General features: G+C 42.7%; 1 protein-coding gene across 1 annotated transcript in view; it reads right to left on the bottom strand.

Moving 5' to 3' along the window:
- Positions 1–11,077, bottom strand: part of HACD3 (3-hydroxyacyl-CoA dehydratase 3) — a 39,945-nt gene extending 28,868 nt beyond the window's left edge. Inside the window, exon 1 of the mRNA XM_049905263.1 lies at positions 10,718–11,077. Within this exon, the coding sequence (XP_049761220.1) occupies positions 10,718–10,804 (87 nt within the window). The 5' untranslated portion in view covers positions 10,805–11,077. The remainder of the gene's footprint in view (positions 1–10,717) is intronic.
- Positions 11,078–16,337: the final 5,260 nt, after the last annotated feature.

The following is a 16,337-nucleotide window of genomic DNA, read 5'->3' as shown; positions in this document are numbered from 1 at the left end:
GCCCTCTGTAGCCACCTTGTTCTAGAAATAGGCTGGGTCTCCTTGTTCTGCTGCTATCATTTCTCTGTCATTGCTTCTTGCCATCTTGCGCCATCTCCTGTGTGACAGCTCACTTTCTCTTTCTCTCTGTCTCCTGGGCCTAGGAGATTCTCAGCACAAGGATCCAGGGTCCAAAAGGACACACTCCACTCCTGTTTCTTCTTCTTGGTGGTAGTAAGGACCCCTACCCCAACCCCACCTTTGGGATTGGCTCTTTTTTAAGACTAGTGGGATGGCAAAACTGACTAATCCCCTCATTAGGGTTCCATACATCTTATTTGCCTGGTCCTAACCTCCACAGGGGTTCCATGAACTTTATTTGCACTCTTAGCAGGCTGTCCAATCCCCTTGGTGGGCCACAAGCACCATACTTCCATAGTCCCATCCAATCATTTTGTGGGAGTCACAATGACTATGGCTCGAAGGCCATATTAAGTAATTCACTGCACCACACAAACTTTATGTTAAGACTCTCCCCAGTGGAAGTACAGACTTCAGACTAGGCAGCTCACCCAAAAGGGCTAGAAATCTGATTGACCTCCTCTGTAGCACGAGAAGAGAACCTCCTTAAAATGGGCTACATTTCCAGGGCGGTATTTCCTCAGCATGGGAACCAGGGTTTCGGTAGAAACATTATCATGGCAGCTAGAGTTCTGGGTTATCTTGGAGATAAATTTCCTGCCTAGGTCACTTCTTGCCCAATTCTATATGTCCTCCATACCCTAATTCACTTGAAAGGCAAACAAGAGGTGCGAGTGGCCCAGTTTACTCTCCACAGGTGGATGGATGTGCCCAACAAAGGTTGAAGTACTTAGCAGAGTATAAGCCCAGGAGCATTCTCTAAGCATCTCTGTGAGCCAGAGACTTCAGGTGCTAACTAGCAATAAAGGGACAGCTCTCCTCCCCGGCAGTGAACTGGACACATCACATTCAGCTTCTCCAAAAGTGGTGGTGGTAGAGGGATAGCCCGAGTCGTGTAAAAAAAGATTACGCCAGAAACAAGTTCAAAACTGGGAAAAAGGAGATGCTAAAGCAATCAAAAAATATTTCAGCATCTATATTCACAAGGGAGATTGGCCTGTATTTTCACTTTGAAGTGAGACAGACCTATATACATAACTATGATATATAACATGTATCATAGTTATATCACTTTTTATTTCTATCATTTGCCTTCAAATCCATAGCCACTCATCATTTTTAAAACAATAATAAAAGCATTGACTTCACAAGACTGTTGTGAGAATTATAACCTACTAAGAATCTGGCCGCTAGTGAGAACTCATATTCTGGTTCCTTTTCTTCCTCTGGCTAGCTCACCCTTCAGGACTCCCTGCCTGTTGAACACAATTCTTTGTTCAAAGTCCAGCTCAAATGTTAATGCCTCTTCCCACCTCCTCACCGCCACCAACTAACTTGATAGCTTCCTGACCACTTTGCCTTCACCTTTATTGTAGCACTTATCAACTCTTCTGTAGTTTTTGTTTATTGGTGTACTTGCCCCTAGACTTGAGCTCCTTGATGGCAGGGACTGTGTCTCATTCGTATCTGAACCACCAATGCCTCCGTAACTGTTTACTGAACTGAAATTAAATTAATCTGTCCCATTTTCATCATCTCTTGACAGAACCACAAAGAGCTCAATGTACTATCTACTACCTAACTCTTTAGACAAGAGTTTCCTTTCTCATTCACATCTTGTGTATTTGTCTGTGTGTGTGTGTGATTAGTAGATACGTAGAAAAAAATGAACATAGCTGACCTGAGGCTGCTATCTTTAAAGGGCCTGCTTCTAGGATTGGGCCTTGGCTGGCATCTGGGAACTTGGTTCTCCTCCACTCCCTAACTGATAAGGGTGCTTCACTGTCCCCACAAACAATGTGATTTACAGTGAATACCAGCTTTCCTTCTGGGAGTCTAGAATTTTAGTACATGCCCTGCAGAGGGTACATATGTAACCAGCCCTCAGTAAGAACCATGGGTGCTGAATCTCTAATGTTCTTCCCTGGGCAGAAACGAACACATTACTGCATTCTTCCATGCTAGAGAAAGGAATACACTCAAATGAAGAGAAGATAAAGAAGTCTACGTATGCGTAGCCTTCCCCAGATTCTGCCAGTGTCTCTTTTCCTTGGCTAATCCTGCTGTGTATCATTTTACTATAATAAGCCTTAGCCTTGAGTACAACTATATATGCCGAGCCCCGGGAGTCCTTCTGGCGAATCACTGAACGTGTAGGTGGGTCTTGGGAACCCCCAAAACAGTATGTATTTTTTTTTTAATAACTTTTATTAAGCTTCAAGTGAACGTTTACAAATCCAATCAGTCTGTCACATATAAGTTTACATACATCTCACTCCCTACTCCCACTTGCTCTCCCCCTCTTGAGTCAGCCCTTTCAGTCTCTCCTTTCCTGACAATTTTGCCGGCTTCCCTCTCTCTCTATCCTCCCATCCCCTCTCCAGACAAGAGTTGCCAACACAATCTCAAGTGTCCACCTGATATAATTAGCTCATTCTCCATCAGCGTCACTCTCCCACCCGCTGACCAGTCCCTTTCATGTCTGATGAGTTGTCTTCGGGGATGGTTCCTGTCCTGTGCCAACAGAAGGTCTGGGGAGCATGGCCGCCGGGATTCCTCTAGTCGCAGTCAGACCATTAAGTTTGGTCTTTTTATGAGAATTTGGGGTCTGTATCCCACTGATCTCCTGCTCCCTCAGGGGTTCTCTGCTGTGCTCCCTGTCAGGGCAGTCATCGATTGTGGCTGGGCACCAACTAGTTCTTCTGGTCTCAGGATGATGTAGGTCTCTGGTTCATGTGGCCCTTTCTGTCTCTTGGGCTCTTAGTTGTCGTGTGGCCTTGTTGTTCTTCATTTTCCTTTGCTCCAGGTGGGTTGAGACCAATTGATGCATCTTAGGTGGCCGCTTGTTAGCATTTAAGACCCCAGACGCCACATTTCAAAGTGGGATGCAGAATGATTTCATAATAGAATTATTTTGCCAATTGACTTAGAAGTCCCCGCAAACCATGTTCCCCAGACCCCTGCGCTTGCTCCGCTGACCTTTGAAGCATTCATTTTATCCCGGAAACTTCTTTGCTTTTGGTCCAGTCCATTTGAGCTGACCTTCCATGTATTGAGTGTTGTCTTTCCCTTCACCTAAAGCAGTTCTTATCTACTGATTAATCAATAAAAAAATCCTCTCCCACCCTCCCTCCCTCGTAACCACAAAAGTATGTGTTCTTCTCAGGTTTACTATTTCTCAAGATCTTATAATAGTGGTCTTATACAATATTTGTCCTTTTGCCTCTGACTAATTTCGCTCAGCATAATGCCTTCCAGGTTCCTCCACGTTATGCAATGTTTCAGAGATTCGTCACTGTTCTTTATCGATGCGTAGTATTCCATTGTGTGAATATACCACAATTTATTTACCCATTCATCCGTTGATGGACACCTTGGTTGCTTCCAACTTTTTGCTATTGTAAACAGAGCTGCAATAAACATGGGTGTGCATATATCTGTTTGTATGAAGGCTCTTGTATCTCTAGGGTATATTCCCAGGAGTGGGATTTCTGGGTTGTATGGTAGGTAGTTCTATTTCTAACTGTTTAAGATAACGCCAGATAGATTTCCAAAGTGGTTGTACCATTTTACATTCCCACCAGCAGTGTATGAGAGTTCCAATCTCTCCGCAGCCTCTCCAACATTTATTATTTTGTGTTTTTTGGATTAATGCCAGCCTTGCTGGTGTGAGATGGAATCTCATCGTAGTTTTAATTTGCATTTCTCTAATGGCTAATGATCGAGAGCATTTTCTCATGTATCTGTTGGCTGCCTGAATATCTTCTTTAGTGAAATGTGTGTTCATATCCTTTGCCCACTTCTTGATTGGGTTGTTTGTCTTTTTGTGGTTGAGTTTTGACAGAATCATGTAGATTTTAGAGATCAGGCGCTGGTCGGAGATGTCATAGCTGAAAATTCTTTCCCAATCTGTAGGTGGTCTTTTTACTCTTTTGGAGAAGTCTTTAGATGAGCATAGGTGTTTGATTTTTAGGAGCTCCCAGTTATCGGGTTTCTCTTCATCATTTTTGGTAATGTTTTGTATTCTGTTTATACCTTGTATTAGGGCTCCTAGGGTTGTCCCAATTTTTTCTTCCATGATTTTTATCGTTTTAGTCTTTATGTAAAGGTCTTTGATCCACTTGGAGTTAGTTTTTGTGCGTGGTGTGAGGTATGGGTCCTGTTTCATTTTTTTGCAAATGGATATCCAGTTATGCCAGCACCATTTGTTAAAAAGGCTATCTTTTCCCCAATTAATTGACACTGGGCCTTTGTCAAATATCAGCTGCTCATACGTGGATGGATCTATGTCTGGGTTCTCAATTCTGTTCCATTGGTCTATGTGCCTGTTGTTGTACCAATACCAGGCTGTTTTGACTACTGTGGCTGTATAATAGGTTCTGAAATCAGGTAGAGTGAGGCCTCCCACTTTCTTCTTCTTTTTCAGTAGTGCTTTGCTTATCCGGGGCTTCTTTCCCTTCCATATGAAATTGGTGATTTGTTTCTCTATCCCCTTAAAATATGACATTGGAATTTGGATCGGAAGTGCGTTAAATGTATAGATGGCTTTTGGTAGAATAGACATTTTTACTATGTTAAGTCTTCCTATCCATGAGCAAGGTATGTTGTTCCACTTAAGTATGTCCTTTTGAATTTCTTGTAGTAGAGCTTTGTAGTTTTCTTTGTATAGGTCTTTTACATCCTTGGTAAGATTTATTCCTAAGTATCTTATCTTCTTGGGGGCTACTGTGAATGGTATTGATTTGGTTATTTCCTCTTCGGTGTTCTTTTTGTTGATGTAGAGGAATCCAAGTGATTTTTGTATGTTTATCTTATAACCTGAGACTCTGCCAAACTCTTCTATTAGTTTCAGTAGTTTTCTGGAGGATTCCTTAGGGTTTTCTGTGTATATAATCATGTCATCTGCAAATAGTGATAACTTTACTTCTTCCTTGCCAATCCGGATACCTTTTATTTCTTTGTCTAGCCTAATTGCCCTGGCTAGGACTTCTAGCACGATGTTGAATAAGAGCGGTGATAAAGGGCATCCTTGTCTGGTTCCCATTCTCAAGGGAAATGCTTTCAGGTTCTCTCCATTTAGAGTGATATTGGCTGTTGGCTTTGCATAGATGCCCTTTATTATGTTGAGGAATTTTCCTTCAATTCCTATTTTGGTAAGAGTTTTTATCATAAATGGGTGTTGGACTTTGTCAAATGCCTTTTCTGCATCAATTGATAAGATCATGTGGTTTTTGTCTTTTGTTTTATTTATGTGATGGATTACATTAATGGTTTTTCTGATATTAAACCAGCCTTGCATAACTGGTATAAATCCCACTTGATCAGGGTGAATTATTTTTTTGATGTGTTGTTGGATTCTCTTGGCTAGAATTTTGTTGAGGATTTTTGCATCAATGTTCATGAGGGATATAGGTCTGTAATTTTCTTTTTTTGTGATGTCTTTACCCGGTTTTGGTATCAGGGAGATGGTGGCTTCATAGAATGAGTTGGGTAGTATTCCGTCATTTTCTATGCTTTGGAATACCTTCAGAAGTAGTGGTGTTAACTCTTCTCTGAAAGTTTGGTAGAACTCTGCAGTGAAGCCGTCCGGGCCAGGGCTTTTTTTTGTTGGGAGTTTTTTGATTACCGTTTCAATCTCTTTTTTTGTTATGGGTCTATTTAGTTGTTCTACTTCTGAATGTGTTAGTTTAGGTAGGTTGTGTTTTTCCAGGAATTCATCCATTTCTTCTAGGTTTTCAAATTTGTTAGAGTACAATTTTTCATAATAATCTGAAATGATTCTTTTAATTTCATTTGGTTCTGTTGTGATGTGGTCCTTCTCGTTTCTTATTCGGGTTATTTGTTTCCTTTCCTGTATTTCTTTAGTCAGTCTAGCCAATGGTTTATCAATTTTGTTAATTTTTTCAAAGAACCAGCTTTTGGCTTTGTTAATTCTTTCAATTGTTTTTCTGTTCTCTAATTCATTTAGTTCAGCTCTAATCTGTATTATTTGTTTTCTTCTGGTGCCTGATGGATTCTTTTGTTGCTCAGTTTCTATTTGTTCAAGTTGTAGGGACAGTTCTCTGATTTTGGCTCTTTCTTCTTTTTGTATGTGTGCATTTATCGATATAAATTGGCCTCTGAGCACTGCTTTTGCTGTGTCCCAGAGGTTTTGATAGGAAGTATTTTCATTCTCGTTGCTTTCTATGAATTTCCTTATTCCCTCCTTGATGTCTTCTATAACCCAGTCTTTTTTCAGGAGGGTATTGTTCATTTTCCAAGTATTTGATTTCTTTTCCCTAGTTTTTCTGTTATTGATCTCTAGTTTTATTGCCCTGTGGTCTGAGAAGATGCTTTGTAATATTTCGATGTTTTGGACTCTGCAAAGGTTTGTTTTATGAGCTAATATGTTGTCTATTTTAGAGAATGTTCCATGTGCGCTAGAAAAAAAAGTATATTTTGCAGCAGTTGGGTGGAGAGTTCTGTATAAGTCAATGAGGTCAAGTTGATTGATTGTTGTAATTAGATCTTCCGTGTCTCTATTGAGCTTCTTACTGGATGTCCTGTCCTTCTCCGAAAGTGGTGTGTTGAAGTCTCCTACTATAATTGTGGAGGTATCTATCTCGCTTTTCAATTCTGTTAAAATCTGATTTATGTATCTTGCAGCCCTGTCATTGGGTGTATAAATATTTAATATGGTTATGTCTTCCTGATCAATTGTCCCTTTTATCATTATATAGTGTCCTTCTTTATCCTTTGTGGTGGATTTAAGTCTAAAGTCTATTTTGTCAGAAATTAATATTGCTACTCCTCTTCTTTTTTGCTTATTGTTTGCTTGATATACTTTTTTCCATCCTTTGAGTTTTAGTTTGTTTGTGTCTCTAAGTCTAAGGTGTGTCTCTTGTAGGCAGCATATAGATGGATCGTGTTTCTTTATCCAGTCCGTGACTCTCTGTCTCTTTATTGGTGCATTTAGTCCATTTACATTCAGGGTAATTATAGATAAATAAGTTTTTAGTGCTGTCATTTTGATGCCTTTTTATGTGTGTTGTTGACAATTTCATTTTTCCACATACTTTTTTGTGCTGAGGCGTTTTTCTTAGTAAATTGTGAGATCCTCATTTTCATAGTGTTTGACTTTATGTTAGTTGAGTCGTTACGTTTTTCTTGGCTTTTATCTTGAGTTATAGAGTTGTTATACCTTTTTGTGGTTACCTTATTATTTACCCCTATTTTTCTAAGTAAAAACCTAACTTGTATTGTTCTATATCGCCTTGTATCACTCTCCATATGGCAGTTCAATGCCTCCTGTATTTAGTCCCTCTTTTTGATTATTGTGATCTTTTACCTATTGACTTCCATGATTCCCTGTTATGTGTATTTTTTTTTAATTAATCTTAATTTGTTTGTTTTTGTGATTTCCCTATTTGAGTTGATATCAGGATGTTCTGTTTTGTGACCTTGTGTTGTGCTGATATCTGATATTATTGGTTCTCTGACCAAACAATATCCTTTAGTATTTCTTGTAGCTTTGGTTTGGTTTTTGCAAATTCTCTAAACTTGTGTTTGTCTGTAAATATCTTAATTTCGCCTTCATATTTCAGAGAGAGTTTTGCTGGATATATGATCCTTGGCTGGCAGTTTTTCTCCTTCAGTGTTCTGTATATGTCGTCCCATTCCCTTCTTGCCTGCATGGTTTCTGCTGAGTAGTCTGAACTTATTCTTATTGATTCTCCCTTGAAGGAAACCCAGTATGTATTTTTAATATGATTCTTCTCACTTCAACTCCTTATTCTAAAAAATTTTAAATCTGCAGGAAAACTGATATATACCCCTGGACAACAAAGCTGACCTGACGTCCACGGCTAAACCTCAATATAGTTACAAGCTGCTCTGACACTCACAGCCAGGCCATTTCATTCTCCTGTTGAAAATAAACCATCTCACAGAATACAAACCTCAGATGAGGTTACTCTGAGACCATGATAAAATGAAGCAAAACAAGGCCATTACATAATTTTGTGTAAGCACAGGTCACTATGCCACCCACAAAACAGCCAATAGAATTATCTCCACTTTCTGAGAGCACCCAATCTAGAGCGAACCTCTGCTTCTTTAGACCCTCCTTCCAATTACCCAGAGTGTAAACACACCATAATTTTCCTTCTCCAAGGGAATGATGAGCATCTAGACTGTTTTCAATTTTCTGCTGCAATGAACAGTTTGCCTCCTTGTGCTAATAGATCCTATTCTTTCCCATAACTCTTTGTGTCTACCCCTCTCATCTAACGTTAAACACAGTAATAATTCCCTACACTTGAATAACAGACATTTGAATATGTAAAGTACATTCAAATCCATTATCCAATTCAAACCTTAAAACAGTCCTGTGAATTGGGTGTTATTATTCACATTTACTTAGATGAAGAGACAGAAGTTCACAGAGGTTAAATGAATTATCTATGGTCACCAGTTAGTAGGTAGAAGAGTAAGAACTCAATTTCACATCTTTGGTTACCACTCTTTCTACCAGGTCCTCTGTTAGGGAAGCTCAAGAACAGTATCTTTCAAACATCTCCCAAACATACTTAGTTCACATACAATTAAACAAACAAAAACCATGCTTTAACAACTGCAGTGGTTGGCACAAACCTATCCATTATGCTTATTTTGAAGGTAAATTCTGTTCTGAAAGTGAACCTGGCCCAAGCCCCCTGTTCCTCAGCTGGCCTCTCTGCTACTGCTCACTTCAAGCACGGACAATGCCACTGCTGAAGTGTTTATTATCTGCTATTCCTTCTCACATCAGCAGTGGTTTCTGACCAGCCACTGTCCAAAGACAAATACCCATTGCCATCAAGTTAATTCTGACTCATAGCAACCCTGTACGACAGACTAGAACTGCCCCATAGGGTTTCCAAGGATAGATTCAAACTGTCGACCTTTTAGTCAGCAGCCGATCTGTTAACCGCTGTGCTACCAGAGCTTCAAAGACAGAATAGAGTTGTGTAAACCGTGTCTCAGAAAGGGAGGGCTGCAGAGCAGATGCCCCCAAAACTGAAACTCAACACTTTAAAACTCATACTTACACAGAATTTGTGGGACATGCTACAATAAGTAGGGGCATTAGACCTGTCCAACAACCCAGCACCTAGCTCAATGCCAGACAAATGTACGTATTCCACGAGCTCTTTTATTGTAAAAATTAACGAACTGCTTCATCCCAAGCCAGAACCCCTGGTTCCAACAGGCCCTGCACAGATAAATCAACTGAGAAAGAAAGAGCAGCCCCAGACATTCAGGAGCTGGTCTGACACTCACCGCTAGGCTGTTATTCTCCTACTGTTGTTATTAAAAAAATTATTAGTTAGGTGTTAATAAAAGTTTTGTCTTTATATTTCAATGAAAAAACAGGTTTATTTTTCCAGACCAAACCCATTGCCATCCAGTCATTTCCAACTCATAGCGAACTTAAAGGTCAAAGTAGAAATGTCCCATTGATTTCCAAGGAGCGGGTGGTGGATTTGAACTGCTGACCTTTTGGTTAGCAGCCATAGCACTTAACCACTGTGCCACCAGGGCTCCTATTTTTCAGAAGGAAAGATTAAATTTAACAAATTCAAGTCAACACTCAGAGAGCACCTACATTGCTCAAGGCAATCAGCCAGACGGGGTGATAGACCCAAACATAAATGCCCGACTCCCAGGCAGAAAGCGTTAGGTGGAGTGAATGAGGCTATAAAGTGCTATAGGCGTCAAAAAGCGGGGAGTAAGGATGACAGTAGAAAGAACATTTCAGACTGAAAACTACAGCTCCCCAAAGATAGGAATCCTGGATGGTTTAGACGCGGTGGGGGTGGGGAGAGGGCTGCGCACACACATCTTGGGGTCTCCACCATTGAGGAGGCCTCAGCTTGTTCATATAGGGGGCCAATGACACTAAATGTAAATGCTAAACGTAATTTAAAACAATTTTTAACTTTTCTATGCACCTCAGCAAACCTGCGCTTACCGCCTTCAAAACCAGCGTGGGGCGGGTCGGTTCCTCGGGGTCTTCTGAAGTTTAAAGTTATTGAAAATGATTTCTATCTCTAAACGGTTGGGAGGTGGGTGTGGCCCCTCCGAGGCAGTGGCGGGCTTCGTGAACGTCGGAGGGACCCGGCTGGACCTTTCAGGGCAGCGCTACGCGTCCGGCCACAGTCCAGCCGGCCACTGTAGCACGGTACCCCAGACTCGACGAGCTCCTCCCACACCCCGAAGGGCAGCCGCCAACCCGAACCCCGACGGCCTGGCCTCCGGGGCCGGCCTCGGGCTCCACCAGGCTCCACCAGGCCGCGCAAATGGCAGAGGCCCTGGGCGGCCGCCGAGGCCCACTCCGGACTCACTGGGCACCTGAAGATGCCTGCAGCCCTCGGGGGTCGCAGCCCCGGCCCGAGATGTGCCGGTGTGCCTTGACCAGGGCAAGCCGGGGCCTGGATGCCGCGAGTGCCCGGCGTCCCGGATCTCATCGGCGCACTGCAGGCTGCTCGGCGCGCAATCGGACAAAGAGGATGGCGGTCCCGGCGGGCGTCGGGAGCCGCGATTCAGCGAGCATCCCGCCGCCGGCACCGGCCTTTACCTGCACGTCACTCAGCTCCACGCGCAGATACAGCTCTCGGTGTCGTTGAGCCCAGTAGACGTGCGGTGTCAGCACCTGGTTCTCCATGGCCACACGGCCCCGGGCGCGGGGATGCTCGGCTGACCGCGCCTCGCTGCGCCTAGCTGCCTCGGAGAGCGCGCGGCTGGAGCCGGCCGAGCGCAGGCCGCAAACCCCCGCGCTTCTGAGCGCCTGCAGCCGGGTAGCCTCGAGCCGCCCCACGCTCGGGGGGCCGCGCCTGCGCAGTGACGATGGGACGGCGGGGGCGCGAGCAGGGCGGGGCGGGCAAAAGGCGAGCCCAACCGCGGTGAGGCCGCGGGGCTCTGGGGCCACCTCGGCAGTTGCCAGGGCGATCGCGGCTTCCGGCTCTAATTCCAGGCAATGCTTTAGAATTAAAAAGGCCAGAGTCTTTTAAGGGACGGATCAGCACGGAAAACGGCTTGGGACCGATCTATCTGGATGATGTATTTCGGGGGATGGCCTATCATTCATTAATTCTACATTTACTGAGCGCCTACTACGTGCCGGGTGCTTCAAAGCTAAACTTGGAGCTAAAGAAGTGAATTAAAACACAGTCCATGCCCCCTTGGAGCTCTCATTCTATTAAAAGACACAAGTAATTATAGACACAATAGGGAAGATAGTGGTTATAGGAGAAACTGTGGGAAGAGGGCTGAAGTGAAGACGGAGGAGTAACTGTAAAGTCCAGAGGCTTCAGCCCTGTCCAACAGAATCCCACTCTGCGCCGTCCACACGTGGCTTTTGAACATTTGAAATGTGGCAAATGAGACTGAGGAAATTAATTTTTTATTTTACTTACTTTTAACTAATTTAAATTTAAATAGCCATGTATGGCTAGTGACTGTTGTATTAGCACAGGAGACTGGCTCCCTTAAAATGGGAAACCCAAACTAGAGACAGAACTAATTTATGTCTTAACTAAACTGTCTCATTTGTTATCCGCTTTTATTCTCAAGTTTTTCTGCAGGGAAGAATTGAATGGGAAGCAACATTTCTATGAAAACCAGAAGTCTGGGACAAAAATGGAATTTACAATTCACTTATTTTAAAAAAAAAAAAACACCAAACCTGTTGCCCGCCAGTCGGTTCCCACTCATAGCAACGCTGTAAGAGAGAGTATAACTGCCCCACACATTTTCCAAGGAGGGCCTCATGTGTAAGGTGATGTCTAATGGCGTTAAGGTCAGGAAGAGAGGTCACCCTGGATCTATGAAGACAGGTTGGGAATGGATCAGGAAAGTCTTTGCTTCACTGAGATGTTTGCACTGTATCCCACAGACACAGGGGATTCAAAGAGGTTTGTTAAACTATTAGCAAAGTCAATCAAATTAGCACCAAAGTCAAACATGTCCTCGGCAGGACACTCTGTCTGTGAGGAAGAATTGGTAGAAGGCACACCTGCTGGACATTGATGCAATCTGCCAGGTAACTTTGACAGTTTTGATTTTTTAGAAAAGAAAATATTTCTTGAAATGATATAAGCGTTTTTAATGCATTGCCTTTACTCAAATGCAAAAGCACTACGGGTCACATTTTGGTGTTTTGTTTTGTTTTTTAATTGAGGTATAACTTACATTTAGGGAATGGGGAAATCTGAAGTGTTCAGCTTAACTTGAATTTTTATGTATGTTTATGGCTGTGTAATTACCACCCAGATGGAAAGCTAGAATATTTCCAGGGTCCTAGAGGTTCCTTCATGTCACTATCCCTTTCTCTACCACTTCTCCCACAGTTCCTATCCTGACTTCTGTCACTACGGATTAGTTTTGATCTGGTCTTGAATTTCAAATCCATGGAATTTAGTGTGTACTCTTTTGTGTCTGGCTTCTGTCACTTAACATAATATCTTTGAGATTTACCCATATTGTTGTGTGAATCAGTAGTTCAATCTTTTTTGTTTTTGTTTTCTTGTTTTTGCTGTGTAGTGTTTCCTTGGATGAATATCCCACAGATTATTTATCCAGTCTCCTGTTGATGGACATTTGTATTGTTTCCAGTTTATAGCTATCATAAATACAGCCAACATGAACATTTGTATACCTGCTTTTTGGTGGTAATGTTACCGAACACAATGGGTCCGCTGCTTGTACTTTCATTAACTAAGAGTCAAGTAGATTTAAAGCAGGCATAGTTTAATACTGCCAGCCACTAGGATGCTACTCTTCCCCTTCGCCATTTTAATTTTTTTCCTACTAGATTTCCCTAGGACAGAAGGGCCTACAATAGCTGAGCCTCTTTGCAGGAAAATTTAGAAACAGCTGGTTACAACATTGGAGATGACTTGAGTCTAACTCTTCCATTTGATGGAAGATCACTCTCAAAGCACTGTCTCCCAGAACAAAGGGCTGGGAGATTTAAACTACGTATTAAAAGGGAAGTTATACATATTCATTAAACTTCTGGGAGATAGCATGCATATTTTTAAAAAGGACTGGGCTGAGACTTCGCACAGAAGTTGAACTTTTCATTTCTGAATTGGGTCCAGCTATTGATTGGTGACATGTATCTGGCATTTTTAGTTCCCTGACATGAGTTTCTTGGTTCCTAGGCAGGACTCATTATGGGATGGGGACATCCAGTGATCAACCAAATCATTTTTTGTACCTGTGCTGGATTCTGGTTTTAGTTGTTTTGTCTGAAAAACAATCCTAAGAGGAAGTGTTAAGGGAAATCTGGTCACTTACTGTTTAAAATGTAGCCTCAGGTTGAGATACTGGTTTCCTCCTGTCTGACCTAGGCCATATCTCCTTTGCTCTGGAATTTTTTTTACAGCCTCTGTTCACAAGAGGGTTAATTTTACCTCAGGACCCCAGACCTGTCTCAGTAACCCAGCATATTTGAAACCTGAGGCTTGTCAGCTGACCTCTGACCAAGGTGAAAGCTACTGATGAACAAGAAGATGGAAACTTGACACTATGCCTCAGATGCACCATAAGAAAGGCCCAGTAAAAGGGTTCCTCGTCCGCTGGCCAGGTCCTATCATCACTGGGTGACTTCTCTGGGCTTGAGTTTATCCATCAAATGGAAGAGTTAGACTCAGTCATCTCCCATGTTGTAACCAGCTGTTTCTAAATTGTCCTGCAATGTGGCTCAGCTACTGTGGGCCTTTCTCTCCTAGGGAAATCTAGTTGGAAAAAAATTGAAATGGAGAAAGGGAAGAGTAGCATCCAGGTGAACTAGAAAACTAAAACATGTTGGGGATGAGGAAAGACAGAGTCAAATGGCAGTGCCAACCCAAAGCAGGTAGGGCAGAGGGCTTTATGAAAATATCGGTCAAATGAAAATGCAGATCAGGCACTGTCTTTGTGTCCTGCCTTCTGGGTGCAGCCTTCTCAGCACTATTGGCCTAGGGCCACCTCTCCCATCCCTGTATTCAGAGAAGGTCATCACCAGCCACGCCAAGCATTTGCTGAGCGCTTGCCATGTATGAAGTGCACACTCAGTGCATAAGGTTGGTTTCCTACCTTTGGTTAGTGATCATACACAGCCTTGTTGTTTACCTTTTTACAGAATCCTGTGTTCCTGGAAAAGGTTTTAGAAAATGAGCTGTAGAATTCGGCTGTTTTGTGCCTCAGCCAGGATCACCCAGCCAGTTATCCATGACCAAAATCAAGTTTCTCTATCTAGATCATGTTTCTGTATCTAGACAGCACAAAGCTGACGGTAGAGAGATGGATCAGGATCAGCCTAGGCATCTACTGGGGAATTCTATCACAGGCAGATTATATCCCTGAACCTTCTAACTATGCCAGGTGGGTGGGCAGTGAAGGCAGTCACTTCCAGAAAAACCCTCCCTTTGCCTGTCAATCCACAGGTCCAGGGGTCTCCACTATTAGCGCCAGTGGCACAGTCGGTAAAGCGATCAACCGCTAGCTGAAAGGTCAGCAGTTTGAAACCACCAGGGGCTCCACGGGAAAAAGATGTGGCAGTCTGCTTCTGTAAAAATTTACAGTCTTGGAAACCCTATATGGTAACTGAGTCGGAACTGACTCAATGGCAGTGGGTTTGGTTTGGGTTTCAGCTTATTCACATAGGGGACCAGTGAGATTAAACATAAATGTTCAGTGTAATTTGAGAATGTGCATAGATATTCCACCTCAGGTCAAGTGCCTCCTTTCAGAGGCTGCCTTGTATATGGGGAGTGGCCTTTCTACCCTATTTAGGTTGACCCACCTGCTAATTCGTGGCTCTCTAGGCTGCCTACGTAATTGCAAGGTGCAGACAGTAAGTATGCTACCATTTGTGTAAAATGGGATGAATTATATAGATATAGATATTCCCTGGTGGCACAGTCGTTAAGCACTTGGCTACTAATCAGAAGGTCTGCAGTTCAAACTCACCAAATATATATATATATACACACACACTTGTTTATATACTGTATCATAAAATATCACTGGAAATATATGCAAGAAGGGAGTCCCTAGGTGTACAAATGGTTGAGCACTGGACTACTAACCAAAAGGTTGGTGGCTCAAACCTACCCAGAGGCACCTGGTGATCTGCTTCCAAAAGGTCACAGCCTTGAAAATCCTATGGAACAGTTCTACGCTGCAGACATGGGGTCGCCGTGAGTTGGAGTCAACTGAATGGCAACTAACAACATACGCCAGAAACTAATAACATCGGTGTCTTGTGGGGAAGGAAACCGGGTGACTGGAGGACCAGGGTGAGAGAAAAAATGCTTCACTACATATTCTTTTATACTTAAAAATTTTTGAATCCTGTGACAATACTGCCTATTCAAAAAAATAAATACAAAAAAAAAATCAGGGAAGAAGTCCTTTCTTATTATTGCATCTTGGTATGTACCATTCCCAAAAAGGGGCAAAAAATGGGGGGAATGGACAACTAGCTCCAGCCTACCGTATCCTATAATCAACTGCTATTAGTATGTATGTACATTATATGCTTATGATGTTTCCTCAATTAGACTGTAAACCTCCCAAGAGTACAAATTGCCTCCCGTGCTGTCCTATAGTATCTAGCACTGCATGTTTCAGAAAGTAGATGCATGAACATATTTGTGGATGGTAATACCCAGTGCTAGAAAAGTTTTCATGAGATAAGCTTACTTATGCTAAATGTATGTAAGGGCATCATGCTTGGTAGAGGGCCAGTGAAGGAGAGGAAGACCCTCAACGAGATGGATTAACACAGTGGCTGCAACAGTGGGCTCAAGCATAACAGCAACTGTGAGGGTGACATAGGACCAGGCAGTGTTTCATTCTGTTGTGCATGGGGTCGCCATGAGTCAGAACCAACTCAGCAGCACCTAACGACAACAACATGTGCATTTAAAGCCTCCAAATCTGCTCTCAGGTCATCCGCAGAAAATTCACAGAGGAGATCCAGGGAAAAGGACTACGCCTTTCTTTTAGGGGAGCAAAACTAAAAAAAGCCTGAGGGAAGGTTCATGTAACCTCAGAGTGAATAATTACATAGTGGGCAGTGGAACATGGTGCCCAAATGGATCTTTTATTAGGGCTATTATAATAAATCCTAACGGCACAACTCTGACACATGACTCCTTGGTAATAACAGAAAATAGAGGAGGCTCAGCTTTGCAGTCATCTCCCCA

This window comes from Elephas maximus, chromosome 13 (assembly GCF_024166365.1).
Source record: "Elephas maximus indicus isolate mEleMax1 chromosome 13, mEleMax1 primary haplotype, whole genome shotgun sequence".
Taxonomy (NCBI): domain Eukaryota; kingdom Metazoa; phylum Chordata; class Mammalia; order Proboscidea; family Elephantidae; genus Elephas; species Elephas maximus.
This window is presented reverse-complemented; position numbering and strand designations above follow the sequence as displayed.